Source organism: Wyeomyia smithii, chromosome 2, assembly GCF_029784165.1.
Source record: "Wyeomyia smithii strain HCP4-BCI-WySm-NY-G18 chromosome 2, ASM2978416v1, whole genome shotgun sequence".
In the NCBI taxonomy this organism is placed as follows: Eukaryota; Metazoa; Arthropoda; class Insecta; order Diptera; family Culicidae; genus Wyeomyia; species Wyeomyia smithii.
The window spans coordinates 69407035-69434819 of NC_073695.1; the positions used below are offsets into that span (position 1 = coordinate 69407035).

General features: G+C 38.7%; 1 protein-coding gene across 3 annotated transcripts; it reads left to right on the forward strand.

The window, feature by feature from the left end:
• Nucleotides 1-27785, forward strand: LOC129725668 (PHD finger protein rhinoceros). 3 transcript variants are annotated; one of them, XM_055681723.1, is made up of 7 exons: nt 1-788; nt 10637-10747; nt 13609-14137; nt 14197-14391; nt 14448-14664; nt 14732-14921; nt 16226-27785. In XM_055681723.1, the coding sequence occupies exons 3-7, from the start codon at nt 13902-13904 to the stop codon at nt 25804-25806; spliced, it is 10419 nt and encodes a 3472-aa protein (XP_055537698.1). In that variant the 5' UTR covers nt 1-788; nt 10637-10747; nt 13609-13901; the 3' UTR covers nt 25807-27785. The 3 variants fall into 3 exon arrangements, with proteins under 3 accessions (XP_055537698.1, XP_055537697.1, XP_055537699.1); XM_055681722.1 differs by lacking the exon at nt 1-788 and adding an exon at nt 8673-9089; XM_055681724.1 differs by lacking the exon at nt 1-788 and adding an exon at nt 10261-10279.

Consider the following 27785-nt stretch of genomic DNA (forward strand, 5'->3'; position numbering starts at 1 on the left):
TAAATTTGATACATAAAACTCCTGAGTAGTCTCTGTCTGTGTTGAACAGAAAATTCCTAATATTTTTTCCATTACGGTTTCAAACCAGACGAAAACGTCGTAAAACAACAATGTAAATTCGGTTTAATTCGTGCGGTTATGTTATTTACCATTGGCTCATGGTAAAACTAAAAGTGAAGTGACTTTTTTTCAAAATGGATTTCGCTGATTTTGGCGAAAGTGATGATTGTAATTGTTTTGAAGGGAGCAGCGGATCGATAGAAAGGATTGATCATTATCATCATCAGTGCTAACTCGTGTAAAATAGTACATATTCCACCAAATACTTAGTGGAAAAGGCAATTCTTTTGTTATTGGAGAAAATTAACAATAAAACAGTGCAAAATGAATTTTATGGAATCTGGTGTTGGTTAAACAAAATCGAAGCAGACATGGAGAAACGAGAGGTGGTGAAAAATGACAACTGTGCAAGTGTTTTAATCAAGTGCATCATTAAATGAGTTGCCAAACAATCTGTTTAAAAACTAGATTATATGTAGCTTCAGGAAATAAACTAACTAAACTCAATTCTAGAATAAACTGGAGTTAAATTTTCTGTAATTCATTACGCTCGCCAAGTAAAAAGAATGCAGGTAAACAGTAAACATCGAGGTGGCGACACTAGTTATATTGTGAGGTTCTTGTCAAAACTTTAAAATTGTTGTAAGTGTCATCTAGTAGAAATTGAAGAAACTACACGTTTCGTGACGTCATCCGGTTAATACACATTGACAATTAGCGAACAACAGGTAAATGCAAGTTGGAAAATGTTATATATGATAAAATTTTTACCATCAAGTTTCCTTATCATGAAATTAGCTATGCGATGAGAACAGAATGTGAAAAATGTTTTTTGACATGAAAGATATATTTAGCGAAACAATATTAAAAACCTAAATATCACTCTTAAATTGTTATTTACAAGGCTGGCATGTCGTTTCATAGTGACCATTTTGAGGCTGGTTACTAAAAGGTTATTTCTTTCGAGGCCTTTTAATTAGGGTCATTTATTCAATAGTACCAACTATTTCGAGCGTAAAATCAAACCACAATTTTATATTTTTTCAGTGTGTTCAATATTACACTGCCCATAAAAGCATAACTGTCCCATGTGGATTTTTATCATCCCAAAAGTAGCTTATTTATATCTTAATTCATCTAAAACTGAAATTTGGACTTCGAAAACTTTCGGAATAGAATAAAGAATTGCAGTCTTATATTAATTTGAATAAGGCAACTAAAAATCATTATTATTTGTTAAGATTATTGAAAAACATAAATTATACAGGGTGTTAGGTAGCTTACTTAAAATTGTTTAAGGGGTGATAGAGGACCCTATTTGATGAAAAATATCCTTCTACGCATATGGTCAGAATTCAACTACTGCAGAGTTATTCACTTTTTCAGTTTTCGGTTATATTTTCCTTTAACGAGGTCTATCACAAGAAGTGTGATAGCTAGCTAATTTCTGTTGATTTTGTTGGAAAGCTGGGAAAATTTTGTAATCAATAGTATCTTAAAAACGTCCAACTAGAAAAAAATTAGAAGCACTTAGAAAGGAACAAACGTGAAATCAAATGTTTTTTGAGAACTTAACTGCAATTTTCCCTCTGAAATGTGTGATAAACATGGAATTTGTTGTTAACTAAATTAAACATTGAAATCCACTCTACAAGTTGTTCTTTGACATCAAGTATCTAGTTCGCCACCGGCACACTCACATCTGGCGTAGTGGTTGGAAGTAAATACGACGCGATTAATCCGGGCAAAATTACTAACATATTCGAACATGTTCAGCAATGCTATACAGTGACCGGTTGGTCCGTCTGCTGAGGAACGATACTATCGAATAAATCGCCTGGCCGGCTTTGCTGCGCTAGAATCAGCTGTGCTCTGCCGCTTGCTGCTGGTCCAAGTATAGATGACAGTTCTAAAAGGTATGCTATTCACGTCGATGCATTGGTATTAGTGATCGTTATGAACTTTTTCCAATTTTGTATCAAATTTGAAATGATTTTGGATTTAAAACTAAACTTATAAAACATACTTTCCTGAAAAGTTATAGAAATGATGTCGAAACATGTTTTATTTGTGGGAAATACATAAACATGCTGCGGTTTGGTAAAATATGCTATTTTTCATCAATTTGCCGGTAACCTTTTTGCACTTTTCGTTTTTTTCTTGTACTCTAATAGCGCTTCTAAATAGAGTCGCTTATGTTTCATACAGTAACAAAAGTCATGAGCTATGACAATGACTAAGATTATGCTCCAACTATTAGAAATATAGCATTTTTATATATTTTATTTCGACATATTGTCGCAATTTTTCACACTAAATCTAAATTAATATCAATTTCTAGTGTGTTTCAACTGGAGATTCACTCTCCAACCAAAAAAATCAGATATAAAACAACATAAAACGAGAAATTTCCAAAAATGTTCCGAATTCCATACAAAACGCGAAATTTTTCATAACAAGATTTGTTTGTGTGCGTGGATAGACAAAAATGTAGCATACCTTGTAGAACTGTCACCTATACTTGGGCTGCTGGTCCAGTATAAAATCCTCTTGCTGCAGTGATCGAATAAACATTTAGGCATAAGCATGCTTTTATACATGACTACTGAGAAGTAAACTTCTGGTAGGCGTGTCTTTGTGTAAAACAACAACAGCAAACCGAGTATAATTTCAAATTGTTTGTATACTTTAGCGTCGACTGTACTGGAGGAGAAGGCCTTGTATCAGCTCTTATTGGTCGAAACATGCGTTCAACTTCATGCATTCTCTGCACATTTTAATAGTATGAAATGAGCCGTTGCGGAACAAAGTGGTCTATGTGCCATCGAGCAAATTTTTCAGGAGAAGCAATTTTCGATAAATATCTGAATAAAATTCTTTTCAACGGATTCTTTCAGACAAAATGTTCTAATATGAAGGTTATGAAGTGGTTTAACATGGAAATACATAAAATTAACAGTTTTTTTGCGAAATAAGTGATTTTATCTCACCAGTGTACATAGACCACTCTGACTTCATATATAAATTCAATAGAATCCTCGAATCGTTTCGGAACAGAGTGGTCTATGTACATGAACCAGGTTAATGACCATGAAAATGACGGTAAGTCGTATGAAATGGCTAGTGTCACATGTTATATGATACATATAGCATGTAAGATGTCACGTGTAACATTACATGTAACACAACATGTTACATATTACATAATATTTTACATGTTACATTTTTTGTGTTACATCACGTGTAACATGCTGCATATCACGTGTGACATGATACTTATCACATGTAATATGCTACATGTAACGTGTTACATGATAGTATTACACCGATTTATGTACATAGACCGCTCTGTCCCGAAACAGAACGGCCATTCTGTTTCGGACGAAATTTCAACACGGTATAAATCAGGTTTAAAGTTCGATTTTTCGAAATTTACTTAATATCCCAACTTCAGCTCCTTGAGTAGATGCGGTTTATGCAAAAAACTCATTTTCGAAAAAAATGGTCCTTAGACCACTCTGTTCCACAACGGCTCATATATATGCATATTTTAATAGCATGATAGTTAGCATCACAAAATCACAATTTTCCGCATTTTGGTGTACGCATCGCTAGTTTTATAGTTCAATTCTATAGTAATAAAGGAAACTCGTTGGAAACTGATTAAATTTTAAACATTTGAAAGTGAACAGGTGTTTTGACGCCTCGATGTTTTCGTTTTTGAGATTGTATCCCTATACATGTTGCCGTCAGACGCAATTCTTCGTCAAAATGACAACGGAACAGCTGACGCCTATGGACAAATGCATAACTCCCATCTTTCTCGCTCTTCATGTTTTTTCATATGGTTAGCTATATACAGTTATGTATATTACAAAGTATACCTTTATGGGTAGCACAGCTCAGATCCGTTATCATTTTGAAAACAGTTTGTACTACGGATGGGCACGATGCCTCTTTTTCATAGCTCACCAGCGTTGGTCGATTTCGTCGATATCTGTAAAATTAAAAAAATCTGGAACAAATGTGGTAGTTATTTTGTAAGAAAAAAGGTTAATTTTTCGGTTAAAATTTACGACAGGGTACGTTAATGAATAAAGGCCTAAACACAATGGATACGTTGCGGCTGCGTTTGCGGCAATTTGACAGTTAGCCCATACATTTTCTGTCAAATTACCGTCAACGCAACGCAAACGTATCCATTGTGTTTGGACCTTAAGTATTCTACACAATTCAGTCATACACTCGTAACTACAACGTGTTAGCTTTGATGGAGTGCAGCAAATGTGTAGCATTTCAAAGCAAAAGTTTTTTTTTGCTGCTAATAGGGTAACGGGGGTATTTTGGCCCACATGCATATTTTGGGTAACATTTTACGCATTTCAGCTGATAAATTCAATGAATATTAGAAAACTATGCATGCAACATTGAATAACACACCTAAGAATCATACTACACTATAATTTTCGGCTAAAAACTGGCTCTAGGTAGTGTTATTTTGGAATTAGTTCATACATATTCAAAGTCATGGCTGGGTCAACCCAAAGTCAAGAGGAAGTGGTATATACAAGTCAACGTCCGGAAGTTATTGTAACAAATATGTATGCTTTTGAAACAATTCGTTGTTGTAGTAACATCAATAAAACGTCATAGAAACAGCGTTTAACCACTTTTTCAACTTTTTCCAACATGTTAGAGTATACAATCTAACATGTTGGAAAAAGTTGAAAAAGTGGTTAAACGCATGGCTGAAATATGTTTGCCTCTTTCTGAAGCAAACATATTTTGGCCATGCCAAGTTTTGACATCTCCTTTGATTACCGTTCGGCCGTTGCACGTGAACAAAGAAGCAGCTTGTGACAATTTACAGGTGATTACTTCTTAATTTATCACATTTAACGATATGAAGATGGATGAGAATGCCTGTCAAACCGCTATAAGCCAAATCGTTTAATTTTTAAATGCCCAAAATTTACAAAAAATCACAGCAGAAGGATGTTTTCCTCAAACCTACTATTTGCGCTCAAAAAATACCGATAATGATCTTAAATATAATTAGTCCGAACTATTTCCATACACGTCTGTAGATATAAAGGTGGGCCAAAGTAAAAATTTGGTGGACCAAAATATGTTTTTAGTACTTCGTAGAAATTTTGATATTTCTTGGATATTTTTCAATATATTGCATTGTTGAACGGTGTATATTAAAATAGACACTTAGCTTTTAACAATGGTATAATAGAGTAAGTATTTATGTTGAAAAATTGTGTCTGTTTTGAATGAGCTGTGCGAACACTTCCCAAAGCTGGCCAAAATACCCTCGTTACCCTACAGCGTGCTTTGCTACTTTTTCCTCGATAGTACTCCATTAATACGTAGTATATTGCGTCTAGTTAACTTTTAAAACTGAAACAAACAGCGTTTCGGGACTGATCCTGCGACGGAAGAGCCATAGGCGAAGCATATTACCAACATTTCGGATGAAGAGAAGGGATAGAGATTTTTGTTACTTAGGTAATTTTATGAGATAATGTTTCCGTAAACGTTAGCTTATAGGAAGCTGGTGAAGCTTCTAGACCAGAGTCTATGCTCTATTTAAATTTTCAACAATGTGTATGGGCGAAAGCACACGAAGCTAGGGGTTGTCAAGTCTGTGAGGTGCATTTTGTTCATTGACCCAAAAAAATGATCTGTGCAAAATTTCAATAAGCTCACATGGTGGCCCAAGAGTGTAACGTTTCAAATAAGAACGAAGATTTTTCAGGTTTTTTGTACGAAGAGGCACGTCTGTTTGTCTGTGATTCAACTGTTAAGAACTCAGCGAGAAATAATTCAACTATTTTTTTCTGTTTAGTTTTGTAAATTTTTGTTTGTATTTAAAACTTTTCAAATCCTCCTTTTCCCCCCTTCGTAAGCATTTGTAAGAAATTTAAAACCCCCCCTCTCCTCCTAAACCCTTACATAAATGATGAATAACCCCTTAGCTGTTTTCTGGGTAACCGAAGGCTTAATATGGATTTTTTTAAGATCTGGCTTCTAAAATGACTCACAACTCGTTCCAAACCAAATGTAAATTATTTTAATGTTCATCTCGTTGACCCATTCGCACTGATCACTGAAAACAAAAAGGAAATCAAGATAACCACTTAGCTCGAAGGCAAATACCACTATATTTTTGTAGCATATAAAATATATATATATATATATATATATATATATATATATATATATATATATATATATATATATATATATATATATATATATATATATATATATATATATATATATATATATATATAGATGAAAAATTGGCTACACTACAATAGAACTCGCAAGGTAACTCTCAACAACTACATTTAAATGCTTAATTCAGCTTTTCGTAATTTTCCTCGATAAAATTTTCTTTTTAATTATTGATAATTCTCTTTTCATTTATCGATAATTTAAATCAATTTGAAAGTCGAAATATTATTAATTTCTAAACAAGCATAACAAACTGCGCAGTTTTCTTCGTGTTCCTCAGCACCATAGAATGGAATTAATTCAGATATCATCAAGTAGAGTAAAGCTAAGGTGCATGTTATGTTGTTTATACTCTGCACTGGATACACAATTTTGTGTTCATTGTAGTATGGGTAATACCAGAGAGAAAATGTTTTGATTTTTAAACTAATTTTGACGTAGGACTACGTCTAATCGCACTATATCGAGATACATTCTGCGGAAACTAAAATCAAAGTGTAACGTTGGAATGAAAGATTTCAAACGGTGATACTGATGTAACCACATGATGGATTACAATAATCAATATGTCGTTGGATTGAGAGAATGATGGACAATTTTGTAATTCCTCAGTTATCATTATCATTTCATTGTTAAACTGTGAAAATTTCATAAAAGTTTCAAGATCGAATTTTCACTAACAATGTACCAATCACATGCGAGCACGCCTGGCACAGACTTCATGAGTAGACATCAACTGCCTGCTGTAACATCCTGTATAGCAGTGGCAAAAAAAATTGACAGAATCTCCCCGTCCCAATAGGTCAACTAATGTTCGCTTCCATGAGCCTAGACTGATTTGATGTCTTGAAGGTGAAGCTTTTTCGGAAAGTTCGTAATCACCTCCACCATCAGACAGTTCTACGGTTTGCTTTAGAACGTTATTAAAACTGATTTACTGTATTAGAATGAATGACATTCATCAATGTTAAAGAGAATATTTTTTCTTTTAAAATAGAGTGGTGCAAATAAATAATCAAAATACAGACCCAGATTGATTTTAACAAACACGACACGGCAGAACTTTCCTGTTGACAAGATTGAACCATGCCAAAAATGAACGGTTTTCTTTTCATGACTTTTTTCATAGATATTTCCACCAATGACTTAGTTTTAGTTCTAAGTCGTTTGTGGTGTCGCTTTATGAATTAAGGCTGACGGCCTAGATACTAGCTATTACTACTCGAGTAATTAGAGGCTTAGTACTGCTTAGATCATGATCATTATATTACCGGCACATGTTCCGGTCATATTCCAGGAACCGTTTTGCCGATTCCGGTCATCCGCTTTGGCAACATAAAGAACCAAAATACCCTTCTTTTGGAGAATGTTGAGCCTAAATTGGTTGAAATAATCAAGAAAACAAAGAAATGTGATTAGACATAATCGCTCTCTTTTGGCACATGTGTGCCAAAATCTACCCGTGCCAAAAGTAAAACGAGCTCAAATCAAACAGAGCCTCAAAGGGAAATATAAAACTATTGTACTCCTACGTCAACTATGCGGTCATGTCTTGGATACCACCTCCTACAATTTTTTGCACAGTATCATATTACAGGCTAATTATCTATTTTTTTTTTAATTAGTTGAAAAACTAACATTTACAAAATAATAAGCTTATCTTTACGAGAAATAATTCAGATTCATAAGCATTTTTGAATTGCTAAACGCTGAAAATTAAATATGACAGTAAAAAAAATAAACCGAAATAACCACATCCCTGTCACGAACGTCATCCCCATACATTTCGCTTGAAGCCGTTTTTCTCTGGCTTTCTGGCTCGATTAAACGTCAAAAGGCTGTCAGTGCTTGCGAAACAGGCGATTAAACACCGTCCATGCGAGATCAACTGTTGCTGCAAGTGGGGTGAAGAAATGCAGAAAGTAAAAAACGATTGTTTTGTTTTTAACATTTTATGGATTTTGTGCAGGACATAAATGGTCACGTTCGAACATGTTTCAACACGTTCCGGATAGCCCTACATTCAATATAGTTAGAAGCACGCAAAAAATCCGTACAGTAACACATGCGGCACAATGAACGGAGCTTATGACCATATTTGCAACAGTAGCGCCATCATCATCGGCGGCGGCTTCAGGAAACTGTTGCCATGACATCGGTCTGGAAATAACACATCAATCTATTCTTCCCAAATGATTTCATGACTCCACCGTTTCTGTGCTTGAAGGTTTACCTGTAGCGTCGAGTACCTTGGTGCTCGATTTTCACCAGAAACGTTTCGAACTTCGAAGATCGTTCGAAGAGGATAGCTAAACATTGGACTAAAAGTGCGCGAGAGCGAGAGAGATTGGTCAAGAAGGAGGAGAACGCACACCATCAAGAAAAAGATGGAAAATTATAATGGCGGTGCTGTCTCGCCGTGTCGATTATTTTCTCGAATTAAACGCATTTAATCTGATTCGGGTGCAAAATAATAGTTGCTAACGGGCGGGTAAAGTGACCGTGGGCCCTCGGGTGGCCAGTGTTTGGTGAAACCGTTAGTTTCGGGCAAAATATTTCGTGAAAACAATGGCGAGCAATAATTGTTGTTTACTCTTGTGAGGAACTTTTCACTGTTGGAGACTTCGCAGTAGCACTTTTGATCATTGAACAGCAGCCACAGAGAAAAGTTGGTACATGATATATTAAAAGAAGAAAAGAGAAAAACCAACTGCGACGATGAATATTGTAAAATTTGAAGCTACAATTTTTCCTTTCTGGACATTGCACAATTGGAGGAAAAAGTGAGTTAATTGTGTGTGTGCTACATTATAGATTATTGGCTCCTAGCGGAGGTGTTCCTCAATAGCAAAGAACGCAAAAATGCACTTGCAAAATGGGGATCGCGGAAATCGATTTGTGAATATTTCACCGCTATCAATTTGGATATAACTTTACTAAATGGAAAATGCCGTGCAAGAAAAAATCAGATTGAAATGGAGTGACAATTTCTGGTCCTGTCGTGAAAAAGGACTAATCTTCATCGCCGTGGTTCCTCCCCCGGTCCATACCGAGGCGAGAGCTGCTAGACCGTCCATTGCCTATCTGCGTCTCTACCTACATCATACAATCAGTTATAGCAGTTACTCTTGCGCCGCTCTTCTAACTGGTTGGATCGTCACTTTTCTCGCTCACAGCCTTCGTCTCCATGAATGTCCATGAGCAGAGCTTCTGCTCAATGTTGCCAGCTGGTGGGAGGACATTTTTAGGTATTGAGCTTTGCAAGTTGAAAGCCAGTATCAGACATTAGTCTTAATTACTACAGTAATGGGACGTTGAATAATAGCTGCAAAAGAATGATTGGATTTTTTTTTGCTCAAATCACTTGCATCCTCACATTGATGCAATTTTTCCATAGAAGCATGGGCTCAATCATTTAATACATTAACAGCCTCGATGATAAATGCTTGCAGCACTGTTTGCCAAAGCGCTAAACGATACTGCTACGGTGATGTGTAGTTAGTTCCAATGGTGATGGTGGTGGTGACGATGACGGTGGCCCGTTACTATACACCCTACACATTCCGTACCCTGCCCCCTTTCTGGGGCACACTGTACTCCATTCATCATTGCAGCCAGCAGCAACAAAACCAACACTTATCATCATCCTCCTGCTGGTCGCAGAAACATCACGAATCGCCTTGGAGTGTTTGTGTTGTATGCTGTATGGTATGGCTTGTTGGCTGACGTTAAAGACGAAGTGTTGAGCACGGAGAGGTAGAGCACTAAAAAACACGTACGTTTTCACCGCGATGGTTGCTGCTAAATCAATCTGCCCGATGCCACTTGCGAGGATCCTAGTTAAGAGAAGACGATGCCAAATAAAAAAAATGTTGCGTATGAAAAGTACAATATAAGTAATGAACTGTCATACAGCAGGAGATGTTTTTGTTTCCTAGCTTGTTTTGTTTACAAACATCATTTTTCTAACATGGTTAGTTTCATGTTGTTTATGTTAAACGTATACTACCAATAGAATTAGCACGTAACTGAACATAACATTACGTGTTTGCATTTCTTTCTAAACTTGATCTCTGATGGGAAATATTAAAAAATTGTACCTACATATATAAAATAGTTCGGCCTTAAAATATGGCACATTGACAAACGTTACAACAAATTGGGTTTGTTTGTATAATATTAAATATTCGATGTAAGTTTTTTTCCTTTATGCTACTACAAGCAAAAAATTTGCAGTACCAAATTTCATTTGTTTTCGATAGACAGTCCATTTTTAAAAATAGTGCATTCTAAATGACTCACCCCTTTTCCTTAATTTTGGTTTTTTCAGAAACATAAGGATTTGTAAATGTGTCGCACATGACCCCACAGTGGGAAACGGTTACAGCAGTTTAAATTTCTGCGGATAAAAGTAAATCGATTGATTTGCAAACAGACAAACGTGAGTATGTGTAATAGATTTCTCTTTAAAATTCCACGGACACCTTCGCAGGGAATAATAGCGATACTGATAAAATTTTGACGTTTTGTTACTACACGATCGCAAAGGGTCATTTTGCTATTTCATTACCTATGTTTTCACCCATTTCTGTTCCTAGGTATATTTTCTATGCGATTCACTTGTCCGTCAACATAATCTGAAACCATTACGGATGTGGAAGTGTGAGTCATTGTCAAAATGGATGCAATACTGTCGCAGCATCCAGTGTTGAAAACATACAGAAGCAGCAAGTGAGAGTTTATTTGTCACGTTAAACAAGCGTTCATTTAACATCGTGTTCTGTGATTGTGTGCTGGGTGAGAAAATCCTTCGATGTTCCTGTAGCTGCTTTCGTTTTTATGTGAACGTTGTGTAAAGAGAAGGCGGAATCCGCTGATGGTGTGATTCCAAAAAACGACTAATCTGATGTTATGACAGTGAAGAAAATTGTGTTGATATAAAGAAAGAAGTTTTTATATTCTTTCTTGATTATTTTCTCTCTTCGTCTGAATTTCGTGTCTATGAAGTACACACGCTCACGCATAATTCAAATAACTAAGTGCCAAGTCGAAACCGTAAAAAATGATAGAGAAATCTGCATATGTGAGAATATCGGTACATTTTGATTTTGATGCATGTACACATCATCACGTCAAGAAGAAAGAAAAGGAGAACGAATAGTGCTATAATGTCTGAAAAAAAAAACAAGCAACAGTAATGATAGTGTGGATACAGTGAGAAACAGAGTTGCTCGAGAGAGTTTGAATGTATGTGTGCTCTAACCTGGCTACAAAGTGTATTGCCTATTGTCGTCATGTTTATGTGATTTGTTTATTTGCCTTTCGCTGTGAATTATCAATGCAAAATGTACTTGAAACTTGCACATTCTCGGATTAATTCGATTTTTAAAGTGATAAGCAATCTTGAAGGTGGATTCATACAAAGTCATGTACAAAATCATTAAAAATCGACAATCACAAGCTTGTTGGTCTCCAGTTAATAGCATCATTGTCTGCGTATGCAGTTGTCATAACAAATTACAGTGCTATGCGAGATGTACGAATACGAAAGAGCAGTAAAAGGACAAACAACAAGGGTATTTTTTGTTAACAATGTGTGGATTAATTCATGAACATGCTGTAGTCGTTTGTTTTAAAACCCGAACGTAACAAATCGGTTTATTCAAAACTTTCGAAACCATACGTTCGATCGAGACCACAATCAGAAACACAATGAATTGTGATTAGCGTTTGTAGGTGTGCTGTTAAGGTGTAATACTGCCGAGAATGAATTTTATTCGATTAGTTCGCATTTGAGAATAAAACTTATAAAAATTCAGATCGAAAGTATGTCAAACCACTCAAGCAATAACATGTAACCACGCTATCATTATGTATTTATAACTAAATCAATGATAAAAAATTTTTAAGTTGCACGAAAAAACAGTTGAATAAGTTGGATATGGTTTAAACAAGTTTTATCTTCTGTCTATCTATCTTTATTTTCGTTTTTGCATAATAAGATAAAATTCGGCATAAAAACAGTAAAATTCGGCATAATCTTATGTCGCTGTTACGATACCTGAACCTTTTAGATTGGACACACTTTTTGACAGTCAATCACCTTTTGATCATCCCAACGTTTAAGCTCCATTTTTACTGCACAGTTTAATATTGCACAGAAAGGTTCAGGGCCAATGTGAGTCGAAATGTGAGAATACATTCCAAGACAGTTTTGGATGTACGCTGCCTAACTGTCAGAGAAAATACAAATATTTGCATGTTTGTATTTTCTAGTCAGACAAACATTCTCACATTCAAATATTGCAAACATTTTTACTTGAAACACTGTTGGCCAATGTCTCATACCCACTGGAATATTAATTCCAGAGCCGAAGATTTCGGCACCGGTTTTTGTACCTTTTTTCGAGCCATCTGTGAGCCTGAAGAACGTTTGGAACTCCGACTTCCCAGTCAGCGACGTTTCGAATACTTTGTAGAGAATGTCCTAGTTATCCTGGGGTGCCACCCAGTCTCCATTCATGCTCATCACTGGTCCTCTTTTGAAAATCTTCAGTATACTCAGGGGACCCGCAACGTCACCTGACAAAACACTTTTTGTTCTTTTGAGCCTCAGACGCTACTGTAAACCATTACTTTTATTCTGATGTGTGTCTGTTTGTGAAATTCGGTGAAATCAAGATTTATCTGGCATACTGGCAACGTTGGGTGCAGTATTGTATAAGCCGTGAATAGTAAATGGTAAATGTTTTGACGTAGGGTTACCTGTTACCCGTTTAATCACATATTGGATTACAAATAATCTACATATCGTTGGGTAGATAAAAACGTTTTCTGAGATGCGCAAAAAATCAGCCCTTTAAAAGTTAGACGTAGTTCTACTTCAAAAAACAGTAAACGTTGGGTTAGCCACGCTGTTGTCAAACAGAACAAACAGTTCGCTTCGAAATTTATGCCCAGAAAGTAAATTTTCGGCAGTTTTTCTATGTTTAATGAATACGTAAATGTCTCTTGTACTGATCATATTTCTTTTTACTGAACAAAAATGTAGGTAGGAAAAAATAAACTAAAAACATATACGTTTGCTGTGCAACAAATACATCTTTGCTTACGATATGATTGGCTCCGTAGAACATTATTTTGGATTGTGCCGTGTCAAATAAATGTTAGGAACAAAAAAAACTTTGCTTACGAAATCAGATGTTTCGTCTTGCACACCATAATTGAATTTCTCAGACCCTTTGCGTTTTGTAGATGTAATTGTGAAAGTAAATTTCTAATATTTTCATACGTCTCTTTCAGGTTATCATATTCAAATACTTACTCTTACGTAATATTCAATATTCAAGAAGCATTAATCGTAGAACTCAGCTTACATATAAATACATCAAACAACTGTATCCAAAATCAGCATTAATAGTAGCAGTCATTCCGCTCCTACGGATTACTAGAAAAAGGCAACACATCTGTAAAATTTAGCATAGCTAAGTCCACAGTAACTCCAAGTCCACCAGACCAATCAAATTGGGGAACGCGTTGTGTCCACTCTATTTTAGGGTGGTAAACAACGACGCCGCAACACGGCCCAACGAAGTATGTCGCAGAAGGGGCAAAAGCGATCGAACCGTGTCGAAAACGATGGACCACCCCCAATCAAAAAGCGGAAGGGTCGCCCGGCGGTATCGTCTATGGAAGACGATAACTCGCTTACATCAAACACCGGTGGTCCGACAACGCCAACCAAGAACTGGCAACCCCGGGCGGTTATCGACATCAAGATGTCCAGCATATACAACCGTACTGCACCGGAAGCACCGGCTGAACTGTTTAGGTAATAAATTCCGATTTATGTTTTGTTCTAAAATTGTAACTTTTCCTTCAAATAAACAGGAAAGATCTTATCAGTGCCATGAAGCTACCCGATTCGGAGCCATTAGCTGCCGATGAGTATTGGGTCATCAATGACCAATGGAAGCAGGAATGGGAGCGAGGTGTGCAGGTTCCGGTTAATCCTGATTCTCTACCGGAGCCTTCGGTGTCAATTATACAGGAGAATCATTACAAAAAACGACAAGATTTTAAGCTGTAAGTTTCATACTATTTCAAAAAAATTCTTCAATTTACAAATATTTGCATTGTAGTCCCAAAAACAAATATATTCGAATAACCAAGGATGAATCGTTTTCTCACGATCAACACTACCTATCCAACACACCAGCCATTTCCGAGCAGGTGTGCTATTATGATCTCGATCAGTGCGATGAGGCCTGGTTGAAGGTCTTCAATGGAGAACGAAACTTAGCCGGACTAGTGCCAGTGACTGATGAGCAATTTGAGAGAGTCGTTGAAGAGCTAGAAGTACGTTATGTCAACTGAAACAGTGTGGCAAACTGATTGATGAATTTTTTCTGGGTATATTTATCAGGTTCGATGTTGGGATAAAATCCAGGCAATTATGAAAAGCGAGGAAGGTCTTGGCATAGAGTACGACGAAAATGTTATCTGCGACGTGTGTCGTTCGCCAGACTCAGAGGAAGCCAACGAGATGGTGTTCTGTGATAATTGCAATATATGTGTGCATCAAGCTTGTTACGGGATAACTAATATACCGTCTGGTGAGTAACTTTTGTTTTAACTGTGCTGAAAATAAGAAGTATCATTTGTTCAAGACCACTTGTTAGCTGGCTGAAACAAAATAGATGTTTGTCCCTTACTTTGTTCCATTTACTGTGGGTGGAAATAAGAAGTCGTAAGACCTTACGACTTACTAATCTTTAATAACATTTCAATATACATAGTGTATAGTAAGGATTTCATCTTCTATTCAAAACGTCGTTTGTATTAGTTGTGATCGTAGGTGATGGGCAATATAGGGTAAGGAACGGCTTAAGCAGCAGCGCCTATTTTAATCAGTCGAAGAAAACAGGCTTAAAACTCCTGCATTTCGATCAATATAGACTATTTCAATGATGGAAACGAAAACTTTGATTGTCTAGCTGTCTTACGAATATAAGAAATACCGTTAATCACAAAGAAATCTTTGAACAAAGATCATTTGAAACAAATCGACCTATATTGCAGCCATTCAGGAGCCACTTCGAGTGCTGAGGAAAAAACGCCTGCAAAGCAGATGGAAACTGCTTAAAATAGGTTCGGGGTGATTGGAGTAGTGTCCTTCGATTGGTAGCTTTAATTGATTATTGTTGAAGTTTGCTAACTTAGTTTCACAATCTGAAAACAAATTCTGACAGACAAAACGATAGAGAACATATTGATATAATTTTGTTTGAATTTCACCCAACACATTTCGAGTATTTCGTCTGAATACACAGGCGGTTCCTAAAGCTGCTTAGAATATGTTCCCTACCCTACTCAGTTTGAAATCCAATATCATTTCTGTTGGATTCAATATGTTCCTTATGATAGATCATGAGATCACAAAAATAAGATTTGGTTTTGACAAACACTGAGTCATGTTTCTAGCTCTGTCATCAAACCGCATTCACAAGGCAGGCAGCTTCTGTTTTATCGAAGCTGTTCATGTTTGTTGAACAGCCTGAGAAGATAGAGAAATCATGCTAAATGTTATCATGTAGAAAGGAAGGCTGCAAAATTTAACTCAAAGATAGGATGATACAAATTTCCAAAAATATAGTTCAGTAGGTGGGACACAAACCTACAACTATCTTCGGTCAGATACGTTCCGTCACACCACTGCAAAACATTATACCTAAGTCTAGCTTTCTAAAATCCTATTTTGTTTTGCTCTCGCACTTTTAACACATCTTGCATTTACTCATTAAAGTGTACATATTGTTTGTTGACTGACTTATTATTTCATCACTCGGAAAAAATAGAAGACTCGCATTTTAGTGAATAAAAAGAAAAGGATTGCAATAAAGTTTTCACATCTTTTCAGGACAATGGATGTGTCGTACGTGTTCCATGGGACAGAAACCCGATTGTGTGCTGTGCCCGAACAAGGGTGGCGCGATGAAGTCTACCAGATCCGGCCAAAAATGGGCACATGTTTCCTGTGCTCTTTGGATCCCCGAGGTCAGCATTGGTTCCGTCGATCGCATGGAACCAATAACGAAAATTTCCAGTATACCGGCCAGTCGATGGGCTCTGATTTGTGTGCTCTGCAGGGAAAGAGTTGGAGCGTGCATCCAGTGTTCGGTAAAAACTTGTAAAACCGCCTATCATGTAACGTGTGCTTTCCAGCATGGGTTGGAGATGCGGGCCATAATTGAAGACGAGAATGCTGAGGATGGTGTGAAGCTCCGCTCGTATTGCCAGAAGCATGGTGTTCATAAAGGTAAACGTGATAATAAAAATTCCAACAACAACACAGGATCTGCAACAGACGATGAAACCGCAAGCAGTGGAGAGGTAAAACGTAAGAAGCGCAAAGACATGACGTCGGAAGAACGCAACCAAGCGCGGGCTCAACGTATGCAAGAAATTGAGGCCGAGTTTGACAAGCATGTTAGTGTTAAAGATATTAGTTGTCATTTGTTAGATGTTGATCAGGAAGCTATTCATTACATTTATAATTATTGGGTATTGAAGCGCAAATCTGGTCACAATCGTCCACTTTTACCTCCCAAATCCGATGATGTTGACATGGTAACCCAGAATCAGGAGCAAGCGGATGATTTAGAGAAAATGAAAATGTTTGTTCATCTACGGCAGGATCTCGAAAGGGTTCGTAATTTGTGCTATATGGTTAGCAGGCGCGAAAAATTATCACGTTCATTTTTCCGTATGCGAGAGCAAACCTTTCATAAACAGATCGCCTCTCTATGTCAGCGAGCTAACGATAAGAGACCTCTAGATGAATCTACAATCGATGTTATTTTACAAGCGAACCACGGTCCTACGATATATGATAGACTATATTCAAGTGATTCCGTTAGTAGTAGTGCAGTACTGAGTTTAGAGAATATGTTAGGGTGTATAATTGGTGTACATAGTAGTGGTTCTACTGGCAACAGTAGTAAGGTAAATAACCGTAAACAACAACAGCAGCAACAATTGCGACAGTCACAATCAGTCGATAAAGAAGAAGTTGCTGCTAATAGTAGGAAACCTTCAGATATCAATGGAATGAACAAATCCACAACTCAACGACAAGCTAGTAATAAACAGGATAACAAACGAACATATATAAACGGTGCAGCACAGCGTAGTATGAGTGATATTTCAAGCGAAAGCGAAGAACACTCGAGACGCGTGAGCACAACTGCAAGTTCGGCAGAGGAAGATGATTTAAAGAAAAATTCTTCCCCAGCCACGAAAAAGAAAGCCCGTCAAACTAAAGCCGCGGATCGGAAAAGAAGGAAAATTAATTCATCCACTGAGAAAAATCGGCGAAACTCGGTGGAGAGTTCTAGTGAAGATGAACGAGGTAATGATCGACTCAAGGGAACACCCGGCACGAATGAATCGATACCGCAAGCGAAAAAGGGTAACCAATCTCGCAATCATTCACTTCGTCAGATGGAGAGAGAATACGCTGACGATAGGATGCGGTGTTCCGACTCCAATGACAGTGATGAGATAGTACCGATTGTGTCACGAGCCTGTAATCAAACTGGAACGGCGCATACCTACAGCAACAAGAAGATGTTACACATATATTCAGATTCTGATAGTACCGACAAGGACAAGACTGATAATACTGCCAGCGACTCGCAGCAACATCCGTTCCGCACTAAAGCAGCTATGAAAGAGTTTAACTTAGCAGAGGCAGACCGGCTCAAACAAAAATCATTATCGCCAGTGAAGCCAACGAAACAAGCGACTTCGACTGCATCATCTGCAGGAATGTCTTCATCGGTTATGACTGGCTCTTCAAAGGCAGACACAAAGAAAATATCCACAGACACAGTTTTTGCAGCTACCCCCGCAACCAGCAGTGGCTATTCCTCCACTAGTAAATCTGGTAAAGAGGCTGGAAACAATGTCAATAGGAAAAAGCTAGACAAAGACAGCTCGAAACAGGCAGCTAAAAAAGATTTTTCGACCGATTTATTAGTTGTCCCTCAACGTGAAGCTGCGAAAAAAGCTTCTGAGAATTTAATGAAAACAAACGTTCAAGCCCCAGCAGTGCAGTCATCGTCCCTGGTCCAAACCAGCGCAAGTCATCCATCAACTGTGGGTAAGAAGGAAATCAAAGAACCACGAACGGATGCCGTTCTGAGCAGTAGTAGTAGCAGCAGCAGTAGCAGTTCAAGCAGCAGCAGCAGTAGTAGTGGTAGTACTAGTTCAATCAGCAGTACCGGTAGCAACAGCAGTGTGAGTAGTAGTAGTAGTAGCAGCGGCATCAGTACAGGTAGCGGTACTAAGGATATGGAACAAAAAACTAGTACTGGTAACAAACATAGTAAGGAGATTGTGAACGAAGTTCCTCAGAAATCTTCTTCAACAGCGAAAAGAAGCAACAGTAAAGCAGCTGCTAAACAACCCATTGAACAGACTACAGCTGAATCGGTCACGACGAAACACTCAGTAGAAAAGCAGGATCGAGTCACTGAAAAAGATAAGCGAGAAAGGGCACCGAACAAAGAAAAGACCTTACCTAAAGATCGCGAAGAAGTTGATAAAGAAAAGTTAGCGATTGAAAAGCAACGCGGAAACTCCAAGGAATCGTCCTTATTAGATATGCTAGCCTACGTACCACAGCGACAAGCTGCAAAGAAAGCTGCGGAACACATCAAGAGTGGCATGGGGAAACCGGCCGAGACAACTGTGACATCCGCAGCAATGTCCCTTGTTCCGGAAGAAACCAAACAAACAAAGATTCCAGCCAAGATACCAGTTCCCACCGCTGCGAGTCGCAAGGAAGAGAAGAAAATTTCTACACCTTCTAGTAGCTCCAGTTCAGAAACTAGTTCGTCGTCATGCTCTAGTTCTAGCAGCTCGGATTCGGATAGCGACGAAGAGGAAGAAGAGGAAAACGACAGTAAGAAGGCGACAGCTGTTTCGCAGTCAATCAAGACGGCTGGTGCTTCTAAAGCTATCCCAGCTTCGTCACTTACTGGTAAGTCGGCCACTGCTACTGCAGCCCGCAAAACAGATCGGCAGATGCCCTTTCTTGACAAGAGTAAATCTTCCGAATCTGGTTCCAGTTCTTCCTCGTCCGATACCGACTCCGACTCCAGCAGTAGTCAGAGTAATGACTCGACGCGACTACAAGCGAAAGGTGGTCGACGAAAATCCGTCTTGGCAAGAAGAGAAGCTAGTCCTAAGAAACAAATCGGTCGAAAGGAAATCGATTGTAGTAAAAAAGCATCAACAACCGGGAGCAAAGCTGCTTCGGCGAATGCAGCCGTACGTACAGCTGATAAGACTACAGTTACCGTTAAAAGAGAATCACCAACTACAGTGCCCGGTAAAACCAGTGATGCTGCCAATAACTCTAGGCAACCGGACAAGGCTCCGCTCACACCCGTCGGCACTGAGCCGTCAAGTGGCAGCAACCTTACACCCTCAAAGCCTGCCTCACCCATCAAAGATGGCAAAATGCCTCACGATCGATCCCGAACTGCTGACCTGCTCAAATCGGGAGATAATTCTAAGAATGTCGCTGGTAATAAAATGATTCCCAATCGGCGAAATTCGTGTCTTATTGCTACAGCAAACGAGATAAAACCTCCACTACCATCAGTAGATACCAGCAAGCCGGTATCTATTCGAGGTCGTCGCAAATCTGTTTATGTTGATTTCGACCGAGAAAAGAAAGAAAAGGAACGGTTGACAGCTGCAGCTGAAAAGATGATTAAGGAAGAGCAACAAAAAAAGAAGACTGCAGGAAAGATTGCAGTTTTCGAGAAAGAAGCAGGAAACCAGAAGGGAACAGCGGCAAGGAAAGGTGTAGGTGTAGAAAAGGTGGTAGGAAAAACCGATGGCACAGGAAAAACTTCACTTACTGAGAAGGAAAAATCTCCAGAAGTAGCAAAGCTCATGCTTGCCGAAAAAGTTGTAATTAATGAAAGAGTGGTGTCGCGAACGGCAGTATCACCATCCACTCAAGATCTTAATGCCAATCGCAAAGAACAAGAGCCGTTGCCAGCCCAAGAGCAAAAGCGAGACCGAGGAAATATTCGTGGCCGATTAAGTAGCCGTAAGGAAAAGGAAGATGTAATACTCATCGATGATTCGTCATCACGAAGTAGCGCCGGTAGAAAGGAAGATGAACCGGTGGAAGCAAGACACATGTCAGCGCTTGGCTCAGTAGTAACGACAAATCAACGTGAAGAAAAAGGCAGTGAAGTATTGAAAGTTACGGGCAAGAGTGTGATTGATCGTGTGAAAAACGATGTCGAGCAGAAAGATGATAATAAAATCAACCCAATTGAGAGAACTAACAGTGATAAATACTCAAAAATTCAAGACCATGGTTCGAAACTCGAAATTGGGGGAACAGAGCAGACGGCATTGTATGATGCCAAGGACGCTAGTATTGAAGAGAAAAAGGTTGCTATCAAACCGTTAACAGGAATACATGACCCAGCATCTGCCCCTTTGAAGGACAAATCCATAGATTTTACTGAAACTAAGAAAGACATTGAGATCATTTCGCTGGTAGACGATTCAAGGTCTAACGATGGCCGCGAAGTAGTTATAGTAGAAGACGGTTCGAGCGATAGCAAAACTGAGAAGAATAGCGACATAACTAAGAAGGAAGAAAACATTAATGATTTTTCAGCAGATAATCTACAGCCTGAGCTTTCTGAACAGATTCCGACGCCAATCAAAGCTTCTCTTGCGCTAGCTGAAGAGAAGAAACAATTTGAACTGGAGTCACTGGCCATGGCTGCTGTTTCTCAGTCTATTCCAGTCACAACTTCGTCGTTTCAAGCGCCTTTAAGTATGGAGAACATTCCAATAACTACGAACAGTATGAGCAACCTTATGAACAATTTTACTAGCAGTAATACCAATAACAATAGCAATAATTTGGCTTCTAAAGACGCCGGATTGAACACATCCAGTGGGGGTTTGTGTCAGTCGATATTCGACTTGCTGTCATTACCGGCAGTGACTGAATCGGTTTCGGACGATACGTTCGGCTTGAATCCGCCTCTCAATTTCCCATTTATGGAAGATGGTAAAGAGGATACACAACGAGAAACACTCAATCTTGTTGAGAAGCTGCGCCAAAAATACAAAAAAGGTTCAACCGGAGCTCAGGATAACAAGCAAGACCAAGACAAAGAATCTCGCAACGAGATTATGTCTATTGACGATGAAGGGAAAATGTTCGAACCTGCTGGCCAACCTGCTTCGTTAGAGTTCAGTAGCAGTGGTAAAGACATTCCTGCCATTGTTCAAACAATGGCAAAAGGAAAACCGACAACTAGCAACGACGTTGAGTACTTTGGCAAGTATAATTCCAACGATGAAATTGAAAGCTCAGTACAAAATAGTAAGAAAAATCTTAAGGACGACCATTTGGATCACCTCACAAGCAGACCTTCTGATGAGCGATGGGTACCTCCATCTTTGTTACAAAATCACAGCCAACAACAACAGCAAATGTCCACTACAATCAGTGATAATCAAAGAATGCTGCACCAACAGCAACAGCCTCCAAGCTGCTTGGACGCCACTGCTTTGCTGAACAATCAATCTGGCTCGAATAATCAGAAGCAACAGTCTCATCTGAATGACCAGGTATCTGGGTTGTTCGAGAGTATGGTAACACAAACCAATCACCACCATCCAACGCAGCATCCGCATTTGGAGGACATTAACCAATTACCAGAGTTGGACTTCATGCAGACCATCAAAAGCGTTGCCAATCAAAATGAAGCTACCTCATTGTTGTTCGAAAACCTACAACAACAGCAACGTCGTTGGAATGATATTCTACCAAATCAAAAGAAGCATGAGTGTTCGGTCATGCAAGAGAAAGAAAATATGTTACTCAAGCAACAACAACAACAGCAGCAGCAACAGCATGATATGAATGCTAATAATCACCGTAACAAGCTTAATGATCTCAATAATTTCATGGATATACAAAACCAACTGCCACAATCTCAGTCAGCATCACAACAGTCACAGCCGCCGCCGAACAGTATGAACCCACTCGAGCAATACAATTTCAACGAAACCTCGCAGTATCCTGGTGCAGTAGCTTTGTTTCCGCCTACCAATGTTCAGGTTCCATTTCCGTCTCCTGGTGCGGCTATGTTCCCTCCCAATTTCGCACCGAACTTCCAATCCGGTAAACAGCAGCAGCCACCACATCACCCAATGCTACCAACTGCGGCAGCTGGTGGGCAGCAACAGCAGCAGCAACAACAAACTTCGGTTCCTACGTCTCAGCAACAGCAACAAACAACGGCGAATATTGTTCGAAGCGGTAGTAAGCCGGACGACATAGTCGTACCAAACAGTCTCTGTGGAGCAACTTTTACCTCATCATCACACAACATGGCACTGACGGAAGCAATTGTTTCGCCTCCCACCCCTCAGCAACAGCAAAAGCAACCGTTGACTCCTCGGATGGCAGCTTCTCCACTAACGGCTATGGTTTCGCCCAATAATCAACAGCAACAGCCAACTCCAGAGCATAACTTCATGCTGAATCACTCACCGGCAATGATGGGACCACAGACGCCACAAATGCCGCAGCAGCAGACACCACAGCAACAAGACAGTGCTGGTATTCTCCAATCACTGGATCAAAACAGCGTAGCTAAAAAATCACCCACTAAGTCGGCACGATCTTCTTCGCGAATTCAGAATCAAATTCACGATGCATCGGTTACGGTAGCTCTGAGTCAAATAAAGTCTCCCAACATTAGTCCTGGTAAGAGCCCAAAAACATTTGATCCCAAAGCTCAGCATTCCCAGTTAATGGTCACAGATTCACTACGTGGGAAACCGCAAAAGTCAGAAAGTGGGGCGAAACGAGGACCACGAGGGCCACGAGCAAACAGTTCAAGTCAGCGTGGTGGAGCTACAGCAAAGAGTAAAAATGGAAGACAGGGACGTGGTGGTCGACAGCAGATTGGTTTCATCCAGCAATTGGCGCACAATGAATATAACGATTTCGTAGGTGGCACTATTCATACTAAGTTGATAGGAACGGTATACGATCCCGATTTTGATGATGACTTAGCCTGCAATAGAATGGAGAAGCTGCAAGATATGCGCGACAGGCGAAGATCCATTGACTGCCGTTTACAAGACTCTTTCCGAGCGTCTCGTGAACCCTCAAAGTCACCAAAGTTTCCTAGCTTGAATATATATTCGTCGCAAAATGCTAGCCTCGGTGGAGCAAATAAACAAAACCGATCTTCATTTACACCTGCATCATTAGCACCCAGCCTTAGCTCAAGTATAGTTACGGGAGGAAACATTAATGTAACGCAGCCCACTGTTAGTACTAGCCTTCAAGATATGGTTCCGACAGTATTACCAGGTCCTGTCGATATGCGGACGTACAACAGTGGTTTTGATTCATCGACCAACACGGATGCCTACAATAATCATCTTCTTGGAGCGTTTGCTAGTGGCATTGCTGATCAAACTTTAGCCGAAATAGATGAAGATGTGGAAAATGAATGGCAGTCTGCATTGAAAGCTAGTAATAACAAGGTTGCTACAACCCCTTCAGCTTCTGCAATCGCTTCTCAGGCTGCCCTCAGTTCCGATTCTTCAACTGTAACTGCAACATTGTCGACCGGCTTGTCAGCTTCTACTACATTAACCATTACTCCAACCATACTAGAGCCGATCGAGCTACCACAAGAGGAGACAAATGATTCGGATAGCATAATTACGAAAGTATCATTGTCAGATTCTAGAAATATTATGAAGCTCAAAATTAAGGGACCATTGGCACAACTGGACAACAGCTCCTCCTCCTCGACGACCACACTTCAGCAAACCGTGAATGTTATGGATTCCAGCTTGAATGCTCCGATCATGTCCACTCCTCTAGCTGTCAACATAGGGGGTGGATCATCTAACCTTAGAAGAATGCGCAAGAAAGAGTTACTTCGGCAATACTGGACTCAAGACATGAACCACGATGACCAGACAGGACTACAGGTAGTAGACCAAAATCCAAGTCTCTCACTGACCACCTCTATTAGCAGGACCGTTGGCATTCCAAAAGCAGTTGACTCACTTTGTACAATGCCTACCAAAGACGACTATAAAGATTATGGAGGAGTAGACTTTAAGAAACGAAGGAAACTTTCGTCGAATATGTCAAGAGAGCTTCGTGGGCTGGTTCCTACGGAGCACGACATTGCCGAGCGTCGACGAAGTGTCGGTTCTACCGGTAGCAATGGGTCAACCAGTAATATGGCTGCCGATATTTCACCAGTAGCCAAACGGCGCTCGCGAAACAATCGGACAGCCACGGTTACGGCTTTAAATCAGCCGCAGGCGGCTCCCAAGCTGAAAATTAAAATTGGTTCCGATGTAATGGAGGCCTCCGGTTCATATAGCGATCGAGTACGACCGCCAAAGAAACGTTTGGCAACTATGGTACCTCCAAGTCTAGAAGATCTGCGCAGAGATGCGTTGATGTTTGCTGAGCAAATGATGTTTGAAGATGAAGAGGAGGGTCGTAAAGCGAAAAAGCACAAAAACAAGGATAAAGAACGTGATCGAGAGCATAAAAAACGCAAAAAAGAAAAGAAGCACAAAAAGGATAAAGGTGAAAAGCTAGAAAAGATGGAGATTATTAACAAGTCTGAAGATGCACCTCGAATTGTCATACGGCTAGGCGTTAAAAAACCACTAGGCGAAGAAGGTATAAATACATCAATACCCGATCCTACGGTTAGCCGACAGGATTCACCAGAAACGGATCCATTAGCTTTGGATCTCGCAGAGTTGCACAATAGCAATGACAGCAGTAACTGCAGCAGTGGAATAGTAAAACCCCAAATAACACCAATTCGGCTCAAATTAGCCAGAAACTCATCTGGTGGCGGATACGTAATGTCTTCAAAGAATAAAAAACTGGTTGACGATCAACTTCTACAACAACAGCAACAACAACAGTCGAATAGACAAATATCGGAAAGTTATGAGGAAACTAAAACCTTGAATATCGTACTTTCAAAACTAGACATTCCGTTCAATACGGAGACAATCGACCTGAGTGCTGCTCCCTCCTTGTGCACAGATAATGTGCTACCTAACTTCGTTGGTGTAACTAATTCGATTAAAGAAACGACTTTGCCAGCAAGTTTTAATTCATCATCGTCACATCCCTGCAAGACTGTCGACCTTGGTGCAATGTGCTCATTTACTTCTTCCACTACCACCGCTTCCACCACCATGTCTTTCAGCAATAACTTTGGTACAGGCGGCGGCAGTAGCAGTAACAGTGGGACGCAATTCAATCCGTTTGCAAATTCCATTCCACAACAACAACAGCATACGCTGCCACAATCTCAGCTGCAGCAAGCACAGCAGCAGCATGATTTATCTGCCGCTGCCAAAGACTGTGAAGTAAGATGACGTTTTATGTAAATAATCGTGTAAATGTTTCATTGTTGTGCAAATCTCTCCAGTCAAATTGTGTAAATTGTTTTCCTGTTGGTACTATTTTCATTTTAAGAACGTTGTTTTAATTTTAAGTCTTTCAAGGGACGCCGAAGCGGAACAAAGTCGCAAGCGAGGAAAATTTCGAAAGCTTCAAAGCCAAGTAATTTTTCTCTGTATGACTTTACCTTTTTCAGTCTTTCCGAGATATGTTCTTTAAGAGATGGTGGCAAATAAAGTTTATTTTGTTTTAGGTTTATTACTTTTTAGTTAGGAAAACCTCATTTGTTCAAATGAAAAACATGTTACTATGTAAGAAAGCTAAGCTTCCCATTTGTAAATAGTCGAACGAAAGTTTTAATTGCGATGTAGCAGATCAAATGAAATATTTAACAGAAATGTAAAAATAGTAAAAGAAATCATCGCTAAAGTTTGCAAGATTGTAATATAATTAAAAATAAACCCTACAGCAATGAAAACGACAAAATTGTTAACGGCAAACTTGCAAATAAAAGAAGATCTACTTACATACTAGATGCAAACAATTTAAATACCAGCAAATAAATCGGATCTTCTTATTTTGTTCTATCAACAGCTGAATAATCTAGTTTACCCTCTGTTAAATATTTGTCGTTCTCTGTGGTTACACATTAACACAGGAGAAACGGTATAAACATCAGAAAATACAGACAAAACAATAGCCTATGCAAACAAATAGCATAAAATGAGAGGAGTGCAAAAAAACCATCGATCTCGAATGCAGACGTTGTGCCGGTTAACTGTTTAAAATAATTATACGTGTGTTCGTAAGTGCGCCTGATATTGTTGTTGTTGGGTCTGGTGTGAAATTATCACGATGAGATTGTACGTAGTTATAAAGTTCTCCCCTTTCCCCCGTATCACACACATCTTGTAAATATCTTCTTATTAGCATCGCAACATTGGCGCCACCGAGTTTCCCCTGCCGGAATAAAAATATATTAACATGCTCCACTAAACTTAAAAGGAGGTAAAAGGTTCGCCACAAATATTGTACATATTGGAACTAGCTGTAAAACTATTGTAAATTTTAAGTGACCAAGATTCGTTTTATACCGAGCATTAATTCATTAATCTGTTACGTGTGTGTGTACAATAGTACCGAGAAAATGAAAAGAATGTTTCACCTTATTCAATTAAGACACGTTAGCTAAACTGAATTGTAAGAATGAAAGAAAATATATTCAAAAACAAAACTAGCGAAAGAGAATAAACACTTGAGTTACGATTAGTATTAATTTTTATGTCGTAATGTCTGCGATTACTATACATATAGTTTGCCCATATAAACTATTTAATTTATTTATGAAAAACCCCTCCTTTACGTAGGATTAGGATATATTAAGTAAAAATAAAAGAAACGGTTAATCTTAGTGAACATACAAAAATACACAAAGTGAACTACACTCTTTTTTAGAGACAAGGAAAAAAACAACACATACAGTTGACTATTTTAGAAGGAAGAAATGCGACTAAATGAATCGTAACTATGAATGTATTATAACTTAATTTATCAGGACAAAGTTATATCGTAACTTAACACACACACACGTGAAAAAGTAGAAAATTCAAAACAAACAATGGAGATAAATTTAAACTAATGTAAGGATGTCGAAAGGCAACAAGTAACAAAAGAGAAAACAAAAGTGAAAGGTAATTTGTGAATATGAGTAAAATATTCTCTCTTAGTTTCTTAGAACAAGTAAATGTCAAATATCATGTAACAAAGCATAATTAAACATGGTAATTTAAACAGAGACGAAAGGCAGAGGAAATGCATTGAAGAAACGCAATATATTTTTATTATTATTTTATATTTAATTTCCTTTAAATCTCTGTAAATTATGAAAATTTACAACAAAATCAATATAAATAAATTATTCTTACAAATACATAAACTGAAAATAATAACCAAA

Bases quoted from the DNA above. Each gene is read 5' to 3' on its own strand.
- LOC129725668 (XM_055681723.1), top strand. From the start codon at position 13,902: ATGTCGCAGAAGGGGCAAAAGCGATCGAACCGTGTCGAAAACGATGGA. The intron at 14,392-14,447 runs GTAAGTTTCATA...TTTGCATTGTAG, and splicing joins AAACGACAAGATTTTAAGCT to TCCCAAAAACAAATATATTC. The intron at 14,665-14,731 runs GTACGTTATGTC...TATATTTATCAG, and splicing joins GAGTCGTTGAAGAGCTAGAA to GTTCGATGTTGGGATAAAAT.